The sequence below is a fragment of the Siniperca chuatsi genome, linkage group LG3 (genome assembly GCF_020085105.1).
Source record: "Siniperca chuatsi isolate FFG_IHB_CAS linkage group LG3, ASM2008510v1, whole genome shotgun sequence".
Classification (NCBI taxonomy): Eukaryota; Metazoa; Chordata; class Actinopteri; order Centrarchiformes; family Sinipercidae; genus Siniperca; species Siniperca chuatsi.
The window spans coordinates 21,079,408-21,105,744 of NC_058044.1; the positions used below are offsets into that span (position 1 = coordinate 21,079,408).

General features: G+C 39.2%; 1 protein-coding gene across 4 annotated transcripts in view; it reads left to right on the forward strand.

Moving 5' to 3' along the window:
* The window catches only part of LOC122873480 (cytoplasmic phosphatidylinositol transfer protein 1-like), a 73,269-nt gene that overhangs the window by 38,590 nt on the left and 8,342 nt on the right, over nucleotides 1-26,337 (forward strand). For 3 of the 4 annotated variants that reach the window (XM_044190227.1, XM_044190224.1, XM_044190226.1), the window contains exons 2-5: nucleotides 17,648-17,796; nucleotides 21,498-21,586; nucleotides 22,992-22,999; nucleotides 24,486-24,557. In XM_044190227.1, the coding sequence (XP_044046162.1) occupies nucleotides 17,648-17,796; nucleotides 21,498-21,586; nucleotides 22,992-22,999; nucleotides 24,486-24,557 (318 nt within the window). Of the gene's footprint in view, nucleotides 1-17,363; nucleotides 17,498-17,647; nucleotides 17,797-21,497; nucleotides 21,587-22,991; nucleotides 23,000-24,485; nucleotides 24,558-26,337 lie in introns of all 4 variants that reach the window. The other variant, XM_044190225.1, reaches the window with a different exon arrangement.

A 26,337-nucleotide genomic window follows, 5' to 3' on the forward strand; every position in this document is an offset into this window, starting at 1 on the left:
GTCTGCACGTTCACACCTGTTTGCATGTGTGTCCGTGTACTATGTGTGTGTGTGTGTGTGTGTGTGTGTGTGGAGGATGGTTTTCCCTTTGGTAGAACAGGGCTAATGGTTTGTTTACATCCTCTCAAGTTTCGTGGGGGATTTACAGTTCCTGTGTTGGCCAGCGAGGACGAGGAGGGAGGACCTACTGAGTCAGGAACCATCCTCTTCCTCTGGATCCTCTTCCTCCTTTTTGGTTCAGTTCTATCTTGTTACAGGCTCTTGATGCTTTATTCATTTTCTCTCTTACCCTTTCCTACTCTTTTGTCTTGACTCTCCATTTGCTGTCTCTCTGCCTTTTCACTGTCTCATTCTCTCCCCACAAAATACTTACTTTCTTACTCTGTTTGCCACCGTAATGTAGAGTACCTCTCTTTATTATTCTCTCCACATTCATTTGACACTCTTTCTTGCTATCTGTCATTAAAATTCCTTTCGCTCCATTGTTCCTGTCATTTGTCTCTCGTCTAGGCCTTTTCTCTCACTTATTCTCTCGTCCATTATCCCCATGTCTTCTGTTTTGGCTGGGTCCTGCCTTCCTCTTCATATTACCTCCTGTCTCCCCCTGTCCTCGTATCCATTTTTCTTTTTAATGTGCTCGGAGCTCTCCTCCCCCTCTGCTTTTAAAAATAGTTTTGCTTCACGTCTCCCTATGATATTAAAAATCCAGCACCGTCACAAATTGGTTATACCAGAGCCTTGCTTAAAAGTTTTTAGCCTATTCCCAATTTTGCCATTCCTCTTGAATCATAATTCACCCACACCCGAGCCTAAATCATAACCAGGCATTATCATCGTTGGCCCATTTCAATTAAATTTTTTTTCATGAAATGAAGATGAGTCCATTTGAGAGGTCTCATCATGAGATAATTTCCAGTAACAAGCTATCCCACAGCAACAGCTGCACTTAGCTCTTGTAGGGAAGATTGTAATATTAGAAAATATTGTTGTCTAATACAGTCTTTGACCAATAATGTGTTCAGTATAAAACAGTTCTTCAATGTATTACTGTATAAATTTATATGTTTTGTAATATACTGTAAAATATAATATATAGCAGTGGCTTTTTGGCTCGTGGCCAGTGAAATCGAAGCAGTGTTTTCTTGTGACCCCTCGTCACCAGCTGCATAGGTCTACCATTTTTGACCAGTTCAAATTAAGACTTTTCCCCCCCTTGTGTTATTTGAATAGTTGGTACAGTCCCTAAAGATGTAAAATGATCCAGTAATCCATGAGAATAAAAGCAAATATTAGAGGAAACTTGAAAAGATTAACATACATAATTTATCTCATGTGAGTTTATGGATGTGTTTTTAGTAGTGATGAGTCTTTGTACTCCGATATTATCATCATTCCATAGTCATAATAAAAATAATTTATTAACTATTTACATCACTTCCCAATGTTTCCATTGCTTGTTGCAATAATCTGTGTTTAACAGGTGTTCCTGAAGGTAAACTATGGTGAAACTGATAAGGTTAGGGTAAGGGTTAATGTTAGGCAAGTAGTGGTTATGGTTAGGGTTAGGGTAAGTCTACAGGAAATTAATATAAGTTAATGTAATGTCCTCTAAAGTGATGGAAACATGTCTGAGTGTGTGTGTGTGTGTGTGTGAGGGCATACAATAGAATACAGGATATCACTCATAAAGTAACTACACCCTCTTTCATCCACACACACACACACACACACACACAGTTGATGCATGTATAGTACATCTGCTCGCTTTGAAAAAACAAAGCCAATGATACACACGGAGCATTGAGCATATGTTCTGACCCCCTCCACCCCGCTCCAAACACACACACACACACACACACACACACACACACACACACACACATACACACACACACAAAACACGGTGGCATGTTACAGAGTGCTCTTCACACCACTCTCCTGTGACACACACAGGCTGCAGCAGCTGTGGGCGCCGATCTGCAATTCATAGCACACTACCATGACCTTCACCTCAATGCCAACAGCTAACTGGGTTTCAGCCCAGCTCCATACAGGCTGGGGATTGGACTCCACTTCCTCTGCTGTTACGAGCATTTCTCAGTCCAGACAGGTGCAACATTATCCTGACAAGCCAGCATTTGAATTCGGTACTGAGGGAAATTTTAATGTGGAAATACCAGCCAAATAGTCTGGCATGTCTATAATGCTTCATCTTCTGCTCCTGGGACAGCAGGTTTCCAGTAATAGATTACCTTTTGTACTCCATGTAGATCTGCCAACCTGCATCCACATGCCTGTGCATACCAATTTAGAGTGATGATCTGGATGATACGTCAGAGCAGTGCGGTTATCTGAAAATAATCTACACTTCTGGCCAGTCATTTTTTCCCCATGACCATGGTATAATGATGCAATAAGTAAAAGTCTTTATTTACACGGTTTAACAACTGATTGATATTCAGATTTATGTCAAGTTTGACTGCTTTATTTTCAAGTATTAGCAATTGTTGAGACTTCTACTTGGTAAAGTAAAGGATTAAACTTTTCTTTTTCGAACACTTTTCTTGTGTTGTCATGACCAACATCTTAGTCACAGGAAAACATCTAACTCTTCTCTGGCATTTGATTTGTATGTATAAATGTCTACTGTGCATCATCATCATCTGCACGTGTGATGATATGATGAATGATAATAGTTCGGGTGATTAATAGTTCTGTCCAAGTGGAGGTGTGCATCCCGGGTGTATGCCTCAGCTGGCCAGCACTTTATCCCACATTAGTAGGAAGTTGAAGCTGACAGGTATCATGTTGAGTCACAGGTGGGCACCTCAGCACACTTTGTTTCACTTAAAGGTCAAGGGAGCAGGCATCAAAATCAATATACAACAATTGAAATCAGTTTTTGAAATATATTTCCCATTTTAGTGTGATATTTCAGTGGTTGTTTGGCCTTAACATCTTGTTTTGGATGTTTGTATTGCCATTGACAAATAATCAATAATCTGTGGGATTAAACTGCAGTCAGTATTTTCTATTTTCTAACGAGTATTATTTTATCCGCCCTTGTACTATAGATAATGTATGGATACTTAGCCATTATAGCATATTTGACAATATTTAGCCTGAATCCAATGCAAAGACAAAAGTGTAACATGTCAGAAGTTTTAGGAACAATATTTTGTTTGCGGTGTGGCTGTGGGGATGGCAGTTGGTCCACCACTTTGATCCAGACTGAAATATCTCAACTATTGGATGGATTACAATGAAATTTTTTTACAGCCATTCATGGTTCCCAGAAGATGAATCCTGCTGACTTTGATGATCCCCTGGCTTTTAATCTAGTGCCACCAGCAGGTTGACATGAATGTCTCTAACTATTGGATGGATTGCCATAAAATTTGATACACACATTTACATCCTCTTCAGAATATATTATATATAATAAATGTGTTGATCCCTTAACTTTTATCTATCACCATCATCAAGTCATTTCATTTCATTTGTTCAGTACTAATGACATTCCCATCAGCCTCAGCTGTACTTTGTGTTTAGTGCTAGTTAGAAAATGTTAGCATGCTAACACGCCACACTAAGGCTGTTGATATGGTTAAATTAAGTCGCTAAACATCATCATGTTATTGTCATTGTGAGTATGTTGAGCATGCTGATGTCAGCATTTAGTACAGCCTCACAGAGCAGCTAGCATGGCTATAGACTCTAAGTCTTGTTTCCACATAGAGGAATGTTACTTGTCACTAATGGAATAAAATTGATTAAGTTTTGTCATGTGACCCCAAATTAATGATCAGAATCCATATTGCTGTATAAAACCTAATGGATTACTTTGTTATATGTTATTGTCCTGTACTGAACATGTACAGCAGAGAACTAGCGACTACAACAGTCCAAACCAAAATGGATTGTGTTTTATTCACATTAAACAGATGATACGTATTGTAGTGTGAAAATGCACAGTTGGCTTCCTGTGTACGAGATTGGTCACCACAATAAAAGCACCAAAGTTTTGACTTCTGCATATACAGAGCACATTGACATCATTGACCACCCAAAATAACAACGTGGCTTTGACAAAAAACACTGATGAAAAGATCAAATCTTGCTCAGCAGACTTGCTTTGATGGGCAATACAGAGACGAGAAGCACATTAGAAAACTTTTATTTGATCAATTCTATCACAGTTCAACCCAGCTTCCAGCAGACATTGTTATCACCCTCTCGGTTAAACTTCTTGTGCACTTGTTTTTATAAGCAGGGGCAAACACCAACCAGTGTCTTCTTTCACTGTCAGACACGTACAGTAGTTTCTTTTTCTCATACAAATTTGAAATTCCCCCTTACCTCCCTCTGTGCACCAACAGGAAAGGCAGCAGGGAAGGTGGGAGATTAGACACAGATGAACTGCAGATGTTTCTCTGTCCTGTACATTGCTTTCTTGTTTTTATGGTGCTCAGATTGTACAGGCTCTGATAACTTATTCTTATTCTTATTCTCTCTAACCCAATCACTGTCTTTAACATCTTTTTGTTGTCTTGTTCATTTGCCCTTTCTCTCTACTCTCTGCCTTCATACACACACACACTAATTACACTCCTGGTCCACCTATTGACTGTTGGACCGACAGCTGAAGGATAATCTTATCTGAAGAGAGCAGCCCAGCTCTCTGCACACTGCCGCCCAGTTGATTAAATGTGCACAGTACAGGGGGAAGAAGATTGCGTGTGTGTGTGCCTTTGCCACCATAGATAATGAAACTGTAATGTGATGGGCCCATAGCTGTGCCAGCAGTATGGGGTTGTGTTATGTATGCATTTAACTGTGTGTGGGTAATAGATGGATGTAGGCTGCTAACCAGTGTAATCCTAGCTACATACTTTATAGAGCAGAGGTGAGGTGAAGTTTTTTTTTTTTTTAATTTATTTTCAAATATGCATTTTCAGGGTGTATGTTGTCTCTGTCTAATAAAAACCATGTATCTCCACATTTAGTGATTTTGAATATTTCCGATAACCCGAAGGTTTCAGTGTTACTTTATGGGTTGAGAGAATTTCCCTACTTCTTAAGCTAAATAAACCATTTAAAAATCTATTCGATTATCTGATATGTGCATTGTCGCAGAGCCTAAAACAGACCTGGTTTTATTAAGAGAGAAGAAACAACATTTTTTTCTTTTCTGGGTGTGTTTAATGTGGTTATGTTGTGCATTTTGGCATAAAAAGTATGTGTTGGACCATGTGTAGATTTTTCAGTTAGATATTCTGGCAGCTTGTCAGCTCAGAATCTAGTTACTGTAGTTCTCACAGATTTCAGCCCCATTTCTTAGGGGATAGAAATGAGCTACTTTCCCAGGTAAAGCAACAAATGATTAGGATGTTTGTACAAATTACCGTTTCACGTAGCCAGCAAGATCAACCAGTCTCTTTTATTCAGGTTTTTCCTTTAATTTGTCCTGTCCGTATGTTTGAATGCCAAAAATAAATTCTAATCATAAAGACATGTTGGTGGGTTCCAGTGTTCCCTGTTGTTTCCAGATATCGGTCAACTCAGTCTGGTCTAATATTGCACCTCTATCCACATTCTGCATCTCCCTCCATTACTCAAACCACTATCGCCCTGCTAATGCAGCCATCCATCAGTATGAACAGCTAAGTGTTTGTGGGGGTGAGAGGGGGAAAGGTTGATAAGTTGAGAGAAATAATAAAGCACCAGGATTTTCATTATTTGATGTTTAAGATTTCCCCAGAATTTTATTTACTCATTTGTTTTTGTTAATGGATGCCACGAAGTGCCCAATCAATCCTGGCCCCTTGACATCTATGGGAGACCGATCAAACCCAGGTTGATAAACCGTTATCTTACTACTTTGATGTGACAATATTACATCTTCAGGTAGAAAAAGGGAAGGAGGTGCACATTCAAAGTTCTTTTTAGGTGACATATACCAACTAGGGGTGGGCATTGTTACAGTTGTATTCATACCAGTACAGCTTATTGGTACAATACCTATAGGTATAGCTATATAGTAGTATAGCTAGGTGCTATAGGAGGTATACGAGCTATAACTACCATTGCTATTGCAGTAAAAGATAAATAACTTTTACAGTGCTCTAGACTGTAGCCATTTATTTGCATTTTGCAACTTTTTTAGTGACAGTTGGACTATAATTTATAATGAGGGGCAAGACAAATGCATTATCATTTAAAAAAACGCTACAAACAACATAGTAGGCAAACAAAATGCCTACAGTTAAATGAATGAATAATGTTCAAATTCTGATAGCAGCACCAACTCCCCAGGAGCTCATTGAGATTTGCTGCTCTGAAATAGGAAAAAAACAACAAAAAAGAAGTGGCTGGAACAGAATGACAGTCACTGACTGTTTTTTTTTTTTTTTTTTTACTGTTTTTTTTACTGAGCCTTGTTCCACAAGAGTGATAAAAAGGAAGGGGTCTGGAGTTTTTATTTAGGGTCCAGCACACTTCCTGTGTTGGCTGCATGCCAGTAGGTGTGCTGTCATATAGAAAAAAAGTCTCCTCAGGTGATGCTTTTAAAATTGCTATTAATAAAAGAATAGCTCACCTTTCTGCTTGCGTTACCACAGGTCCTCAGCGTGTGATCATAATAGCACTATGTACATACGTGCTTCCCACACAGATTCATTTACTCGGTAACCAAGGAAAGCACACTGAGCTCATTTATGCAAGCTGAGTCGAAGAATATTTTTTATGCTTTTACTCTTTCAGGCAGAAATTAAAGTCATATGAGCTCTGGGGCAAGAAAGGTTTTTTTCCTCCAAAGTTGCTCCTATAAGTTCAGTGTTTCAGTACCTGCCAAGCACAAAATGGTCTCTCTGTTGGGCTGCCACGGTGCTCTCATGAATGTGGCCCTCTACAAGTGGATCACAGTGATTAGCCGAGCTATTAGTGTAGCTATTACATCAAATTGACATTCAGATAAAGAGGTGTGCTGACCTGCTACTGAGGAGCAGTGCTGTTTGACTGTAGGTTAATTATGTTCTCACTGATACTTTTGTTGTTCAGAAGAGTCTTTGGCTGATGTCGAGGACTTCAGTATGCAGACGGTAATTTATTCTGCTTCATCTGCCAAGGTTACGCTTAAAAGGTAATATAGTTTAGGTTACTGGAATATAATACAAGCTGAATAGAGATGAAAGATTTTGTGTTAAGGAACATCCTTTATTTATTTGTCAAAATGTAGCTATTTCTTTGAGGCATTACTGACTCCTGGTGGGAACCTGATGCTTGTGAAAGCTACATATTTCCATTTTGCATTAACTAGTCTAATTACATGTCTTACTCAGCCCATGATGGATCACAGTGTGTCTTATTTGTGAATGCAAATTTCATTCCCACCAAAACATAATTTGTGCTTAGTCAAATTAACCAATTAGCTGTGTTTGTGTAAGCAAAGTGTATTTTTAGCTAGTAAAACATCTTAATTTGATAATGGCTTTCATGTTAATAGCTTTTCACAGTAAAATATGAATAAGTGTCTTATTTGTCAGTCGCTAACCTCTAGTAAAAGGTTAGGTGCATGAGCAGGATAACAGTATTTTTTAACTTATCACTAATAAAATCAGGGTTGTAATCAGGTGCAATGGTCAGTTTTGTTTGTAGTGTGCCTTTGTCCATAATGAATGAGCTCTTATTCTGAAGAATAAACAACAAAACTAATGTGTCACATATGTTGTTAGGGCAGCTTTAAGCTGTTTCAGCTTTGTTTGCCGAACAGGGGTATTCTTGATATGAAACAATGGGGTGTCCACTTCATTTCAACTTTGCACACAAAATATCACATGCCACTTGGTGTTAAATTAAATCAACTGCAACAAAGTACCACGTGTACAATGGTAAAACTAGTAAACACATATGTTTAGGTTGTATAAAAGATGTTTTACCCTTACTTACACCTGTTTCTAGTTTACCTTATTGCAACTCATACTCAACAACAATAGACTGACACTTTTTCTTGCTAAACTGATTTAGTGGTTGCAAGTGTTTGGCTGCCATCCAAGGTCCCACTTCCACATACAATCAAAAGCAACACTGAAATGCTTCCATCACTGTTGTTTGTCTGAGTGCCAGTGAAGCCAGTGAGTATTTGAGGCCTCCATCCTTTGACAAGTGATGTTGTCGCACAGAATAACGAGGGAGATCATCTCTCAGTGGACAGAAAATTATTGTAGTCTTTCCTTTGTCCATTTTTGCCTGTCTTGGTTTATTGCTCTCATTCATTTGAGTTCCCTCTCCCCCTCCTTTTGTGCACTGAGGCCTGGAAATGTACCGATGTGCAGCCTGCTAATCATAACTCCCCCTCTCTTTTTCTACTGTTTCTTTCCTTCCTCCTATCTTCCTCCTGTCCTCTCCTCCCTATCTGCTGTTTCTCAATTTCTTTACCTTCATCCATTGCTTTATCCACTTATATTTTGCTCTCTGTTCTCTTTTCCTTATTCTCCATTCTCGTCCCCCTCAACAACAGTACTGTAGCTATACTGACCATACAATGATGCCAACTCCTGTCTTTCTTCTCCTTCTTCGCTTCCTGCTCCACTTTCTTGACGATAGTGCTGTAGCATTATTGACTGCACAGAAATGCTGAGGGAGTCCAGATAGACCACATATTGATTGATACAGCTTAACGCTGCAATGTTGTTTATTCATATTGTGTTTCTCCAGTTCAGGGGTGCGTCTGGCTGTCTGACAACTAGTCTAGACCTTTTTAAGCCCTTAGAAATGTGAGCAGTAGTACAGTCTTTTCTTTTTTTTATTTTATTAATCAATGGAACTTATTGTATTTAAGGTTTTGTTGAGATTGCAGTGAATTAACCACTTTCTCACTGGCTGGGCAAAGCCTATGCTATTACACAGAAACACTTCAGGTGGGTGGAAATAAATGAAATGAAAATGAACTGGATTGAAAAATGATTGAAGTGTGAATAATTTAAATTGTGTCAGACACAACTGATTAAGTGTATTGTTATGTTTTTCTAAGGGGGAGTTCCAGACATACTGAATGCAAATAAGTGTTAGAAGGTTTTGGAAAACAAGAATCTCCAACTGTTGTCGATGATCTCTTTTAAAATAATTAGATTCATTTATTTTATTGAAAACTATCCAGAGATATTGATACAAATTTGGGAGGTCAAACAGTAAGAATTACACTACAGTTTTTCCAATCCAGTCATTTTTGCTGTCATGTTTTACTGTGGGTGGTGTATTTGAAATCTGGAACATTTCTTTATTCATCTAGGCAGCATGCAAGAACCACTTGTACGATCAGATTTGCTCTTAAGTAGCACGTTGGAGTGATTTTAAGAATGATTTGTCGCATTCACCATTTTTCTTGAATTCATGAGAGGTCCAGACCAGTAGGAGTTATGTAAAGATAGTCCTTCTTTCTCCACATGGAAAAAATCTTGGTTGTCAACTAAAACAAATAAATAAATCAGCATGCAAGTTTACTGAGAGGTTCGGCAACAGTTATTAGATTTTATGATTCTATATTTTGACATCGCAACTTTCTCTCACTGCTGTAGCTGCCTCAAGGTCTTTATGCAGGTCTCTGTCCTGGATCATCTGCCGTTACAACACCTGACAGCTAGGGTGTAACTTTGGGTTGAACATTGGGGGGGTTGAGATCGCCACCCATGTATCATTATGATATTTGGGGGGGTTGTACTGGCCAGTTTTGATTATTGGATGAGTTACAACCCCTCATAACAACACTGACAGTGTAACATCACCTGTATAATATTCTGTTGTCCATCGTCACAACTGTCACATCCCCATGGACCGCTTTGTTCTTTAAAGAAGTTTTTTAGTATCTAACTTTATGTCAAACCATGTCTTCTTTATTTCTGTCACAGTGCAACGCTGCTTTGATGTGAAACAGTGGCAAGTGCATTCATATATTTAAAAAAAAAATTATTTTGGGTTCTCTAATACGACTACTGAAAATGCTACATCTTATTTCCGACAGCGGGACTTGAATCTGCACAGTGTGAAATTCTTATTTTTTCTCTTATATGACATATTTGTGAAAAACGAAACTGAACAAATGGAGCAGAACAGTTAGCCTTATATAGCAATTTAGGGGCATCTATCATGCTAATGATCAAATTTCATGAACGCACACCTCCTCATGAACAGGCTGTGTTCATCAGGCTGAAACAAGCAATTTATGCCATTAAGTTTGCTCAGTTAAGAGAGTTGGTGAATCTTGGAACACTCAATGAGCAAGCCTCACGGAAAAAAGTAAGAGAGGTTTGATACGAAAATGTTATGAAAAGGCCCAATGTCCTTTTGAACAATATCATCTCAGCTCAGGCCCAAGCTGTCAGGTATATGTTTGTGTGGAAAGAGAAAATATTCAGATTACTTTCTGCAAAAAGCTTTTATAAGAGGACAAATGTTAACATCTGATAATAGCAGACTGTTGAACTTGGAAGCCCTATAGTGTACAGAATGGAGCCAGGCAAACCGCTGTTAGATTATTTTTTTTGTGTACTTATCTAGTGTTTAGACTTCGGAAAGAGCCCAGATGAATATATTTAATTAAAGATACTGAAATCCAGTTTGTTTTGACTCTACCTGCGGGACAAAATCTCTCACCGGGCAGGATAACAGACTGTCGAAACAGCAACTAGTGAGTCTCTGTGCCTTCTGTTTATAAGTCCTACACCAAGGGCAAATATGCAGCAAACCAATCTTACACAATGGTTCCATTCGAAGAAAATGAAGTGTTTGTGATCTCACAGACACTAAGATCTTAAAGTCAATGGTTCACACACTATCTTATTTTTAGTTTAGTTTGCTAAACTACTGATGAAACTTGGTGGAAGGGTGTAACATGGGCCAAGGAAGAACCCATACAATTTTGGAGCAGAATCAGGGAGAGATGCACAAATTATTCACTTTTATTAACATTGCAAGATACAGTAGGTCAGTTGTAAGACCGGTGTCGATGGCAAAACGAACTGAATTAGTTGTGCATACACAAACCAGTCGTAATTAAAGTGAATGGTGTGCCGCGACTAAATATGCAATAGAGCAGGTCTAGACCGTACTCTTTATAATATTATTTACAGATACCCAACAAATCCCCAACAAAACAAAACAGCCACCTCAAACATCACTGTAGAAATAAATGCAGCAGGTATGTAAAAAATAAGCAATCAGGGATGTGATTTTTCCAGTTTACTCCAGAATTCTGGATTTTCCAACATACAGTTTTTCATAACTGCCATGTTCATGGTGTTATTTCAGTCCAAGCATTTGATATTTGTACATACATATGTACATGATAATAAAGTGTTTTCTGGTTTTCACAAATGTATGTTAAGTATGTGAAATATTTCCAATTTAGAAGTACATAATAAATGCACAGCTGAGATGATGAGGCTTCAGCTAGGCACAACCATATTTTGACATTGACAGTTTATATATATATATATATATATATATATATATATATAATATATATATTTATATTAGTGGTTGCACTATATATATGTTTGCATATCATAGAAGACTGGACTATTGTCCTTGTCCTTGGCGGAGGTCTGTGCTCTTCGAGTACCCATCTAGTTCTAAATGTGGAGATGACAAGTAGTTCAGGGGATGGTTGCGGGTAGAGCTGCTCCAGCAAGACACAGTTGTGAGGTTGTGATTTCACACCCGTCACAACGCAGCACTCTCAGTGTGTAGATTTGGGTTTTAAGACCTAGACCAGAACCCTGTAATAGGGGATGATGATGACAACACACTCTAGTTTATTGGCATTGATTAATGAGCAACAACAAACCACAGTGCCTTGTCATCAGACAAATTGAATAAAGACGAGGCAAGAACTGGCCTCTTTGTGCTGGCTGCGTCATGTAGCTAAATGATCGATCACGCTGTGAAGATTCCAGACAAGAGACCAAGCGAGTAGTACTTCAGCGCTGCAGCGTTCTCTGAAGTGATTGCCTGTTTTGCTTCAACGGGGGAAAATAACAGGGCTATTCAACCAGTCAGTACTAGCTTTTATTTGTTGTGCAAACCTTCCCTAATATGGAGCAGTCTGTTTTGACCTGTTCACGGTCGAGCACATTCATCATGGTGTCCTCAAACATTTCAAATGATCGCACCGGCCCTCATAAGAGGCCTAGGTAATGTATGCACGTCCTTGATATTTTTAGAAGTTGATGACTGCTACAGCTCATTGATGACGAAGTGAATGGAAAAGGACATCTCTTGTAGAAAAGGACATTAAATTAGGCTGATGTCACACTTAACTGCCTCTGTAACCCTGTGTCTCAAGCCTTCCGTCTGCACCTCTCTCTCATTTTCTGCAACTTTGTCCTCACTTATGAGCAAAGGACTCCCTTTTGCCAGTTGTCCTCCTTTTAATTCCCCCCTCAGTGTGTCCTCTGCCTCAGTGTCTTTCAATCAAACCACTCACCTCCCTCATTTTGTATGTGGCATTGAAGAAGAGGGATGGAGAGTGTCTGCATTATTTACAGTAGCTCTTAACCTGGCAGGCTCGCACTCACCACAGCCCAGAGCTGTTTTTAGAAACGCTGCCTTTGCTTTCGAGGCTTCAATGGAAAAAAGGTGAACTTTTATTAATGGAGCTGAGGCTGAAAGAATGTGTTATGGAATTGGTTCTGGCTGTTATTGTATACTGTAAGGGATAAAAGAGGTAATGTCATAACTTCAGGTCATGTATGCTGCAATAATAAATTAACAACAAATACGCAGAGGGCTTTTTTAAACACTGAATTACATAAGCTTTTCTAATCAGCTCTACCATGTTTGGATTCGTACATATTTGAAAGCGTGTACATTTTCACTGCTGATCTTCTTGACAGTCCCTATAATTAATTTATTGACTGTCGCAAAAGTGAACCCATCACTGACGGACTGTTTTAGTGATCAGACATGTTGTTAAATACAAACAGACCTAATTTTTATTAAATAAGTTTACTTGTATAGTTAAATGGGGCTACCCCTGAATCAGTATTAGATAACACATAAAGATTGGTCATGAATTTCAGATCTGCAGCACTGGCTGCGCTGTACAGAGCCTTACACTGTGTATGGGTCATTTCAGGGCTGAGCCGACACTCAGAATGTCCTTTAGGTGTGCTGTGAGTGCCGAAAACGTCCTTTTGCTTGATGCATTTCATAATCTTGCAACATGACAGCCCTCCGCTACGCTGCACTTACTGAACTTTTTAGTGGCTGGTTGGTTCTGCTCCACTGCTGCTCATGTTGGTTTAGGAAATTATAAGCACAAGTGGCTGTTAAAGAGTCTATAATTAATAATTTTATATTAGCAATGGATGACATGACTGATTTTATGTGAAAGGGGTTGCTTGTAATGATGAATGAACCCACAGAGAATTATCACCTGATTCTGCAGTTCCCCTACAAGGCTTTATAGGGTCTTTCAGGGTCTTTCTATACTGTTTTCAGGGAAAAGGCACCAAAAACCCTCTGCCATTTGGTGTCTGGCAAAAAAGTGTGCATGGACATAGTGCATTTAGCAGCTAAAGAGTGAGATATTTCCCTTAGGGGTTGATAGAAACTGAAACAGAGCTAAAAGAAGAGTAAATATTTGACTTACATCAGGTGACCAGAAACACGATTCCAAATGAATGCTAATGTTGCTACATATCTGTTGAATGTGTAAATATGCAACTGTTTGCTAACAAGTTTGCAGTATCAACTTTCTAAAGTAATAAGCTAAATAATATGTCAGTGTTGTGTTCACAGCTTGTTTCTGTTGTTGCAGGTTTAAGGTTTTTGAAGGAATACAACAGTTTGGGAAATACACTCATTTACTTTCTTTCCAAAGAGAAGCCAAAACAAACTTTCAGAGATTTCGCTTTGGTACTGTCGGTCTTGTCCCTGTATAATCAATACATAATCTATAGTCATCTTCATAGCATGCTGCACAGTGGGGAAAAAAATGACAAAAAAGAAAAGGAAAACATGTTCCTCACCGTGGCAGAGGTCAGCCATACACTGTGTGTCCTAATGACTGTTTGACTGTTTGTCTCTGATCTTAACCTGCTGCTCTATCTGGCTTGTAGTTGGGGAATTTTTTACTCAGACAACCTTCTTTAGGCCTGGTATTGTGTATGTGCGTGTGTGTTTTTTACAAGTGTGTGCCGAACAGATACAGAGGAAGTGAGTCATTGCGTCGCTGCCCTTTCAGAGTTTCACAGTGAAACTAGTCTACAGCACCACAGAGGACCCAGAGCCAAGATGCTGCAGCTGGCTTTGTGACCTTTAATGCATAGATTGTGTACATAATGAGGTGGAAGTTTGGGGATGTATGAGGAATGTGTGTTGGAAACATGTTTTTATCAGGTTGACGTTGGTATTTTATGGAACATTCATTGCTTGTTGATTTTAGTATCCAAGAGCATTGCATTGATGAGTGGTTACTATGTTGTGAGAGAGTTAATGTATAGTGTGTTTGTGCACACATCGGTTTGTCTACGTACTGTAGGTTTACATTTGTAAGTGTTTGAATTTATGCATGTGGATGTCACATCTGGGTGAAATCATTCCTGTTGTTTATCCAAAATGGACTACCAGCTGGCTGGGGTTTACTGTATTAAGACAGTCCAGGAAAAGTATTTTCAAATACTATCTGACCCAGGTTTGGATGTACATGTGTGCCCAAGATTAACTGCTGTTTTTAGATTCCAACAAAACTGCAAGCTGTGGAAAATACTTAAGATAAAAGAAAGAAAAAGCTGTTTTGTACTTCAATACAGTGATGGCCCAACATTATTTACTAGTTTGTTACTTTCTTTTCACTGCAGTGTTAACTATTTCACTTGTGCATGTATCTACAAGGCAATAATGTAATAAATAAATAAGATCAATGGATGAGCAGAGACAGTTTTTGACACGCTGCAGCGCGGTGCTTCCTATTGATGCTAGGAGCGGCACTTGACGCGTCATATGCCGTGCCGCGGTGCTGCGGCGGCAGTGTGTTTGCCACTTCATGCATCCACTCTGAGATAATTATGGGATAGTGGTTATATACTGTATTAGACCAAATATGTTGATTTTTACAGCATTGCTTTGTTAATGTAGCTGGAAATTGTGTCCTTTTTAATTATTCAGCTAAATTCAATTGGAAATCTACTTTTTTGAAGTGTCAAACATTGCATCATTACCTTGTCATGCAAGTGCTAAAACTGGCTTTCTGGAAGCCGTAGATGCCCTAACTATGCAAATCCCCCATGATAATATCTGTTACAGCTGCTTGGTTTTGCATCCTTCCACTAGGCCTGGTCTAATGTGGGGCTTTACATTATTGTTTGATTTATTTTAGCACATACCTGTAAAATATGTGTGTACAGCAGCTAGGTGCTGACACCGTTTTGAGCTCCCCTGGGCGCTATTTTGGGTGAGCACCTTACATTTTCCCCTGACAGCATTTCACAGCTCAGCCAACAGCCGTGGCAGGGAAAGGTCAGGGAAAGATTCCAGGAGAATACAGTTGATTTAGCTCTCCTTCATTACCAGTGCCCTACTCTCACTTGAGATTTCTAAACTGAAGCACGTGTGGAGGAGAGGAGCACGGAGGGAAGGGAAAGCATATGGTGACTGAGCAGGAAATAGAGTGCAGCTTTACTTCTTCACAGGCTAACAGATAAAAGTAAGCATCACTGCTAATGCCTCATTTTTCTCATCTTCTTACTCTCTTACTTACAATGTGTTGTCAAACATTTCCAGTCGTGTCATTTTTCTCTCTCTCTCTGATTAAATTTCGGCCCCTCCTTCTTATTAAAACTCCTCAAGTTGCCCTCCTTTGATGCTCCCCAGTCTCTCACTCTCAGGCAGCTCCTTCTCTCTCTCTTTGAAATCATTCATTCATTTCCATATCTTTCCCTCTCCTTTCTGAGTCTTTTGTCACCAACAGAAGCTTTGGATTTATAATATGAAGATCAAAGATCAAAAGCAGACAGAGGTGCTGCCTTCAAATCAGTCAATCCACGGTTTATTGCTTGAATAAAGTGATCATGCTGCATGGCATCTAAAACTAAAAACTGTTATTGCATGGACAGAGTCATGTTCATTAAAACAGAAGTAGCTTAGCCAGAAACCAACTGTAAGTCTGGCCTTTTATTGAAGAAGCATTATTGCGACAGAAGATGAAATGACTTTGCTTTGTTTTGTTTTCTGACCTTTTCCTCAACTAAGTCTGGAAAATAAGGCAATAAATAAAGAATGAGTGTTGACTCAGGGCCAAGCAGACAGGCAGTTCATGGTCAGACTCACCCAAACATCTGCTTTTTACCTTGTCGAGGAGTAGTTAACCACTTTCTGTCAGCCTCAGGCCAGGAATAAAGAAAGAAGCACAGTTGAACTAGTTTAAAATTTCAAATTATGACTGATCCCTGAAGTTTTATTTATGATTAAAGACAGTCTGACTGCGCCATTTATATTCTCAAATAAGGTATCTCATGGATTATTATTGCACCTGAGGTGCTACTTCAGATCTTTTGGTATTTATCATTCTTCTTTTTGAGTTAGAATATACTTATATTCTGCTTCTACAGAGGAAACAAAAACATGTGATGTGAATAACATACTTCACATTACATTAGCTCTGGATTTGATTCCATGGTGAGCTGGTGTTTGAAGGTCGTACATAATAGAAGCACCTAAATACTCTATGATTGCGAGCCTTTTATTATTACCAGTGTTTGTGTTGTTATTCCTGTCTCGGCCTCCTGTTCCTGCCATGATTTAAAACAAAGTAGCAAGTATTGGTCTGATGAAAAATGAACGATGTAGGTGGGATATGTTTTATGATAATTAGACAGGGTGTTATTTTTTTCAGCTGAAACTGCTTAAGTTGCATACAAATTTACTTCAGACCCATTAGTAACTTTGTGAAAAAAGAACATCTGTAAAATAATGGCTTTGTTTGCACTGCATAAGCCTTGTGTGTGATTCTTGTATTTGTATTGTATTTTGTAGTTTTTCTTTTTAGAATTGCACATGATTTTCATATATCTAAATGCCTGCACTGTTTAGACAAATATACTATGTACATTTATTTGTTTTTATACAAAAAAAAAACAAACCCTTGGTTTATTATGGTGCAAAAATTGTGTACCAATTCTACCTCTATTTAGATGACTTTCAATAGTTACATGACACCTTTTGGGATTTGATGAAGACTAGTGTAAACACTTCAAAAACTGAAGTTGAAAGTTCATTCTTGACTTGGGAAACAGCAGTTGAGAGAACACCACAAGGTCCATTTATTAGCTGTTTTGGAACTTTCAATCACATCATTTGTTCATCAGGAGATGGTGATCACCTGGACAAGAATTCCTTTAAAGGCTCTGAAAATCTTTCAAAATTTGAACATCTACAAATCCATGAAAAGATTACCTGACATGATCGAAAGCTCCAGAACAGCTACTAAATGGACCTTGTGGTGAGTTTGTTTTCTTGACACTTGACTTGAGCTATGAGCATTTTTGCTGTCAACATATCTGTAAATCTTTGACTGCAGTAAGTCCTAAGCCTGTTACAAAGTATGTACTAATGTTTCTAACATATTCTGTTTGTGTGTTTTATCTTCCAGTACCGGATTGGGCAGCTGTACATGATCAGTAAACACAGCCACGAGCAGAGTGATCGAGGGGAAGGGGTGGAGGTCGTCCAGAATGAACCGTATGAAGACCCGGCACATGGCCAAGGGCAGTTCACAGAGAAACGAGTCTACCTCAACAGGTCAGTGGAACATGTCATTTGAGTGTGTGGAGTACTCTTACACTCGACTGGCAGTTCATTTAACACATTTTTAGTTAAGCCTGTAGCCAGTTCATGAACGCTTCTATATTTAATGTCTTTCTTGGGCAGAATCCTCTGGTCCACAGGACATATTTTATGTTTGCAATGAACTTAGTAACAATTTGTACTTTTACATGATTGTTTTTTAATTTTCTGTTTGGCTCATGGTCTTAAAGGCTCTGCTGCCACCTGGGACTAGTTCTCCTGTTTCTGAAGTCTTTTACTCAAAGAACAACTCAGCTCAAATTTGATCCTTAGCCATAACTTTTCCTGAAGCTGGAAAAGAAAGAAAAGAAAACCTGGAGTACAAAGTATATATAGTGTATATCTGCATATCAGCTGGCTAAGATTACATTCAACCATTTGATAAGACTGTAAAGGTTTGCGCACACACAAATACACACATGCTGGCCACTGCAAGTTGTAACTAACAGGTTTCCCTGAGTTACTTATCTGTCATAGTTATAGTACATCACCCCATACTGACGCATGTCACTGCAGCCCGTCAGCCTCTGTGTGGACTGATATGTGTGTTTGCGCATGCAGATGCATGTGTGACCCTTCCACATACAAACACTTTTGTTTAGACCCACACGAATCAAAGACAGATGACAGAGAATAGGATGGAGAATATGTGTAGAAAAGAAAGAAGAAAAGAAAATGACAGTGGGAGGGAAAGAAAAAATATAAGGAGGAGAATAGGGAGGGGGGGACAGAGATGCTGTAGGACATTTGTTTGAGCACAAATACTTGTGTCAGCATTCCCTCTGCCGCGGAACAAATTATGGTGAGTCAGCATAGCTCTGCTGAAGAAGGCAGTGGGAACAGAGATAAGTTGGACTTCTATTCAGGTGTTTTCATACAATTTGCAACACTGTATTAACAAGTTCCACGATTTCACAAAAAATGTTTTTATAGTTGCTCAAAGCTTTGTTTGGACAGTAAAGAAATCATGGTTTGAATAGCAAAGGAATGGAAGTTGTTGTATGGACAGTTGTCTTTGCGCACCCATTCCTAGACATGCTAAAGCCATTGCAACTTATGTATAAGTCTCTATTGTGTTTTTAAGTGTGAACAGTTAAAAACTCGCTTCAGGTCAGTTCATTTATTTCACAATACATTTATTTTTTAAAAAAAGAAGAAAGATTTCAACAGCTTACTTACAACTCTTTTTACCTATGGAGGGAAAGAAAGCGAGAAAGGAGGAAAGGAAGACAGAACAGAAAAATTTTAAAGAAAGAATCCAAACTCTCAGCTCACATGTCCATTTACATCTGCAGCTTAGAGGGAAACAAAACACTGACCTTTCCAGAGTAGCTGACATTTTAAGATAAATTGTTCATTTCTCAGAATGAACACGAGATGATGCATAAATAGCACTTACTTTGAATAGGTGTGCGAGATGGAGCCACAGTTTTCCATGTAACGTTCTTTAAAGAGTAGTTTGTTTCAGTGACAGAATGCAAAAACTTAAGACGTTAAAGCTGATAAACACACAACAGGACCGCCCCATACAATCTGTGTATATCCATCTGTGCTATACATCAAAAGTGCAAACTCCTAAATGAAAAAAGGAAGAAAAACACACACAAAAGAACAGAAAAAAGGCAACATCTGTAGTGTAAGATCAGAAAATAACCAAATAATGGGTGATTTCTGGATTGATGAAATTCAGTAAATTAAACTAAAATTTGTGACTTTGCATCAAGTAATGTAAAATTAAGTTAGATAATGTTATATTAAGGATTTTACCATAACTAACCACTGTTCTGCCCCATTCAACTGGCCATCCATCTGGTTCTGCAACAACAAAACATTTAGCTCTGATTCACCAGCAGGGAAGTCAATCTGGACTCGTTCTGTCACTCTTCAACCACCCCATTAGCCCTCACAATCTGCCTCGCGCTGTACTTCACTATTTGGCCTGATCCCATCCAACCTGAACATTGATTTCATGCTTGTTTTGTCAATAACCTTCATTAAAGGCGGAGAGGGGATGGTTGATTATATGATTGAATAAAGTGTTGCCTTTCCTTGGATGTGTTCAACTAAACTAAGGTGTTTTTTTAAAAAAAAATATATATTTTTTTTTCTAAATACAAACTTTGGCGTGAAAACTCCGAGCAGCCGCCCACCACGCTTGGCAACGTGGGCCCCGTCGCAGCAGCTATTGGCAAAGATCTTTAAAAGAACAAGGAGGGAATGGGAGAAATCAACAGATGGGGGTGTAGGAGGAGTGTCAGCCTCTTTTGTTGGGAGGGAGAGAGAGAGTGAACGAGCCTGCCAACATTCACACAATGTGAATGTCGAAGGCTGTTTTTATTCACAGCCGTCACGATGCAGTGGGCACCATTTTTCTCCTCCTTAAGAAATTGTTTTCCATGTCAATCAAAGGAAGTGGAGATGAAGGCAGGCTACATGAAAGCCTGTGCACTTCTGCGTTTGACATGTAAATAAGTTCTCAATGCAGCCTCAATTATAGTCTTAGCAGAGTTCAGAGTTCAAGATCAGAGAATGTCAAGCATGCACACTCACACACAAAGTCCCCTGAGTCACATATTGGCAGTATATTGTACCTCCCTGAATAGTGAACACATTGTAGATAATACTCAGTGGACTTTCAAATCTAACTAAACGAATAGTTCGACATTTTGGGAAATACGCTTTTTTGCCGAGAGTTTAAGAAGCTATGAAGCTACTGCCTGTTAAAGTCACCTATCAGTTAGTTTAGCACAAAGATTGGAAACAAGGTGAAACAGTTAGCCTGGCTCTGTCCAAAGGTAACAAAATTTGCGTAGCAGCACCTCTACAGATTAAACAAAGAAGTTATAATGTGTTAATTAGTGAGCTATATAGGTGCTCGTAAGCAGATTTTGCTTAGACAGAACCTGGATGCCATTTCCTCCTGTTTTCAGTCTTTGTGCTAAGCTAAGCTAACTGGCTGTAGCTTCATATTTACTATACGGACATGAGTGGTATCAGTCTTCTTATCTCACTATTGGAAAGAGAGGGATCGTTTTGCACAATAAAGTAATTCTTTATGCTGCTACTATCAAACTAATAAGAACCAAAGCAAATGGGTGGGGAAAGTGAAAGATCAGCACTTGCCCCTCCCTCATTACCGCCACTGAGGTGCCCTTGATCAACACCCTTAACCCCGAACTTCTCCAGTGGAACTTCTCAGTGGCCAGACTGTGAATGTACCGAGCAGTTTCCAGGTGTTGAATGTGTTTAACTGATTGAATGTGAAGAGGGTGTTCCTGAAAAGAGAGCATTGCTTTCAGTTAAAATTTCCTGGATAAATTACATTTGATACTAAGACATACAAAACATGGGATTATGAGGTTTGTGTCCTGTTGGGTTTTGGTCTTTAGTTCCAAGTAGCTTTAAAAAAGGCCTTTAAAGTCTTTAGGTACCGTAGAAAAAATGTGTGTTTGGTCTCCCTCAGCATATCCCCTGAATTAAAGCTTTTGAAAGCGTTCTTTTCACACCATCCCTTAGTTTCAGTGTTCTATACTGTGGAACAAATTTTTGATGATTGCTGCGGTAACGGAATCAATTCCACCCTCATCCCTGCTTCACTGCTACATGTTCACAGTCTCTCCTCATATGTCTCTGTCTGTCTCAATGTCTCTCTGCAGTAAATTACCCAGCTGGGCTCGAGCAGTGGTTCCAAAAATCTTCTATGTGACAGAGAAAGCATGGAACTACTACCCTTACACCATAACAGGTGAGCAAATGTGTTTGCTGGACTGTCCAGCTAATCGGTCTGATGCAACTTTTTTTTTTAATGGCCAATAGCACACACAGGCCTACACGCTCACCACTCGCATTATATGAAATCCACCTAGCTAATACTTGTCTTGTGTAGAAAGAGCTCAGGCTGGAAAAAGTTTACTGCTGTCACATAAGCAAAACACTTTTTTTTTTTGTAAAGGCCAGCTTCTCAACTGATTTTCAGTGGGCCGAAAAGGCAAAAAAGTTTACTCAGCACTCACCACTTGCTGCAAATGCTTTGCTGGATGTTTTTAGGGAGTTGGAGTAGTGTATGAAAAGATAGTACAAGACACATAGAGAAGAGCCATTTCTAGCACATGGTCAAAGATTGCTAATCTCCACTGCATTTTTTAACACATTTTTTAAAAACACGCCTCCAGGAAAGATCTTTTCTACCAACATTCCTGTGCAACTTCAGACATGTGCTGTATAATTCAGGAAGCTCCAATACTCAGTTTTCAGCTACTCCATCTGAAGGACATGTGATGGTTTTATCACATGGATCCTGACATTAGCGAATGCCTCATCTAATCAAAATTTAATGAAATGTGAAAAATCAGTGACCCCTGAAGACAAAAGAAGAAGGAGGATTTTGCAACATGGATCAATAAAGTATAACCTTAAACTCTTAAGAGGTGATAGTATTGACATGGGACAGCAGCTCTGGACAAAAAACACCACACACTGTAGATTCACAAGGGCCCTTAGTGCTGACACGCAACATTTTTAGATAACTCGGTTCAAATGGGATGATGACACACTGATCACATTGTCATTCACACCATTGCTGCTTTCTGTTTGTCACTGTATCAGACTCCCAGGAAAACATGGTGAGAGAAAGCGTGAACATGTTATTGACATATAAACTGTTGAAGCCGACATGCATTTACATGTTTACAGTTTTGCCATGAAGCAAATGCGCTTTATCCACTCTGACTTACAATGAATGCAGCAGTGGAATAAGCTTTGCTTCGTCAATCGCAGACATTGCAAGCGACCGGCAGTCAGGAGTGCAATGATTAGAGCCGCAGTGACCAGAACAGATTTCTGTGATGCTTTAATGATCCTGATCTAAGGGAGAAGTCTTGCAGTCAGAGGAGTATTGATAAAAGGGAAAGAGAGCAAATTGGAGAAAGTAGAGGAGAAAATCACTGAGGAGGGGACGATGTGAGGTATCAGATATGTGACCGTCACCATGCAGTTCCTGTATGCCTCACACATTTTTTGTACACTGTGGCCTTCTCATTTCCTTTCATGCTGTGGAAAATTTGAAGAGGCTATATGACTAACTGTGTTTCTCTCGTGTTCTGTCTCTGCTCTGACCTGATGTCTGTGTCACCCCACGCCACGGTCTGTAGAATACACAGTAAGTATCCTCTATGCATATTTCGCTGTCTACTTTTAGCATTTCTGTTGTTGTTGTTTTGTTTGTTTTTTGAGAATACATGCATCAAAACAGAAGAAGGTTAGAAGAAATGTAAGAAGCCAGAGTAACACTGCATGTCTTTATGATTACATTAAAGTGCACCAGTGGCCACATTGAGTGCAAAACACCAAAGGAAACCAAGACTGCTGATCATCAGAGGTGTCTCCAAAATTAAGAAAAACAACACTTCTTTTTAACGATGAATGCACAGAAATGTCCATGAGAGTACTGTACAGTATATATACAGCATGTTTGTGTTTATGTGTCTTTGTGTGTTCATGTGCATTTGAGAGAGAGCTGTCATTGATAAAGCCCCATATACAAGTGTTTTAACATTGGGGATCAGAAATCTCAATAAACTAGTCTTTAGTTTGAAGGATCTGACAGCTCATAACATGTCAAATGATAGAAAAATGCAAACATTTACATATTAAAGCATTTGTGGTTCACTTTTTTTAGAAGCTATGTCTGTTTACAGAAGTGAATTATGCTGTCTGCTGCTGTTTGAAGTGTAGCCCCAGTATGTTTCAGAATATTTTCACAGAGATTAGGTTTGTTAGTTTCAACACCAGCATCTTCCATGTCTGCAGTGATCAAAACAACTCAGTTTACACCTCCACACACACACACACACACACACACACACACACACACACACACACACACAGTGGGAATGTCTTTGCTAATAAGTGGAACTACCTATGTGACCCGTGACTAACCCTTGAAAACACAAAAAGCTTTGGCAAAATAAGCTGACACATTTTTAAGACATACATGCACACAATTAGGTTTAGCCATGCTTCTTTTGTGCAGAGTGAGAAATGTCGACAACATGAGTCATGCCGCTTTAGGGTGCGGAGATAAGAGGGGAAAGACAACAACGGTGACAGAATGCTTGATATTGTCTCAGTTTATGTGTGGCGGTGTTTTGTGTTCATATATGAGTCAGTGTAAAAACACCCATGCCAAGATTAGTTTTTAGGCAAAAGACTCACAAAAGCCATACGAATTATCTTGGCCTTTGTCAATTTTGGAGATAGAAATTGAAATGCTAACTATTACAGCCTGAATTTTTGTTTTGCACTATACAGTGAGGAAGAACATAGAAAGAGAGACAGGCAGTTCCAACAGCAGCTTTGACAGTTAGTGTTAATACAGTAAAAGTACTTTGAAAGTCTATTTTTACATGCTACCATTGAAAGAAGTTACAGCAAAGCATATTAATAAGTGGCCCTTTTTGACAGCTGTATGCCATAAACTAGAGTTAAGACATATATCCAAACCAAGTAATCCTATCTGCATTATCACCAGAAGTAAGAAGTTCTAACTTTCTGCAGGATAGACTGTTCACCACTTCTATATTTACTCTTTAAATGCTTTAAAAGGCAGTAAAACAACATTGATCTTTTTCTTTCTTTATCCACAGTGCTCATTCCTGCCCAAGTTCTCCATCCACATAGAGACAAAATACGAGGACAACAAAGGATGCAATGACAATGTGAGTATACTCTGTGTGTGTATGTGTTTGTGTGTGTGTGTGTGTGTGTGAGAGAGAGAGAGATAGGACCTCTCAATAGTGGTTTGGGGGATTTTGGGTCAGTCTGTTTCTCAATGGTACACTCTTGCAAGGAGTGTAGTTTGAGTACTCTGTGCATACAACATGTATTGCGTGTCTGTCTGTCCAGGAGGAGGGATGGATTCATCCGAATCAAGGTCTAAGGATAAATGGTGTCATACGATGTACAGATTGTGACGCCATTTAAGCAATTTGTGATTTTGGGCTATGCAAATGTCTTATCTTGACCTGACTTGGCTATTAGTGACAATAATGTGTCCCATTATTAGCCTGACCAATACTGGATTGTGGCAGCTGATGTTTCTGTGCTGCACTTTCTTGTTACTTATCGGTTGACATATACACCAATACTGATATTTCTACAATAAGCTAATATCCGCCCATAGGCCCAGTCAATGAATCAGTCAGGCTCCAACTCCCATACAAATCTCTCAGCTTAATATAACTCTGTTGCCCTTCTTATACAGAAATCTGTACAGCAAAATAGGCCAATTTAAAACACAAAATATCTCATAGCAGACATATGGTCGAAAACAAGACCTCTGCAAAGGCTGCATGTCTGATTTGGCAACTCACAGACCCTCCTGTGCAATCCCATCATCTCATAATGCCAACTATACTATGCGCATTGAGAGTCTGCCAAAAACTGCTCCACTTGCTGGACAGCTAATTTCATTTGGGCTGTTGGCCTACTCACTTTCTTTCTCTCTCTATTTTACTCCACTCTCCAGTTTATAGGGGCATTAGTCATCAAATGAAATGCTGCCACTGCCTGGACAGTGAGGAAGAAGAATAGTATGATGGTGTGCAACAGACAAATTGCTTGAAATATATCATGGTGGCCGGCCTGCAGGTTCATTTTACTGTGTCTTCATATTTTGCTTCAAATTGTCAATGATTTGGTGATTGTATAAGGGAGGAATGGCTCCCAACTTAAACATTAAACATGTAGTGATGTTTTAGATTGATGCTTGTTAGGTTTGACGAGACAAGGCGACAGAAATTGCCTAGAGCAAATGCACTTCATGGGTAAAAACTGAGACAAATCACAGTTCTGTTGCATAAATATGTGTTTGTGTGTGTGTTTAGATGCCATATGACAGTTTGAGATGCCTGTGCATATGAGCTGAGACACATAGATTTCATTGTCTACACACACACACACGCACACACACGCGCACGCGCGCGCATTCAAGTCAATGATTCACTGATACAGCTGCACTACTTTGTGTAACATCTTCAGGGCAAACAAACAAGACACTGCATGTTTTATGACATTGTATACGCAGTTCATGAGTATGTGAGGTGTATTTACTGTAAAGGATGCTGTGAAATAATATGAATGCAGCTGTGTATGCTTCGTTTTGAACATTTTATATAACAACATTCTCTCTGAACAAGTGTTTTCCCATGTGTGGATTCTGATTGCATAACATACATCTGTCCACTCGGGCTGTCTTAATGCTGTATATAAGCCTAAGAGAAAGAACAGCTGGAAAAAGAAGGACTTACTGAGTGGAAAGGATTCAGAGATGGAGGAAGGAAGGAAGGAAGGAAGGAAGGAAGGAATGGTATAAGTGAGGGAGGAAAATCATGGACAGGAAATGAGTGGGTGTGTGAGTGGACATCATGCACCGTTTGAATGGAGGCTGCAGTAACAGTACATGACATGCAGAATTCCACATCCAATGTCAGACACACA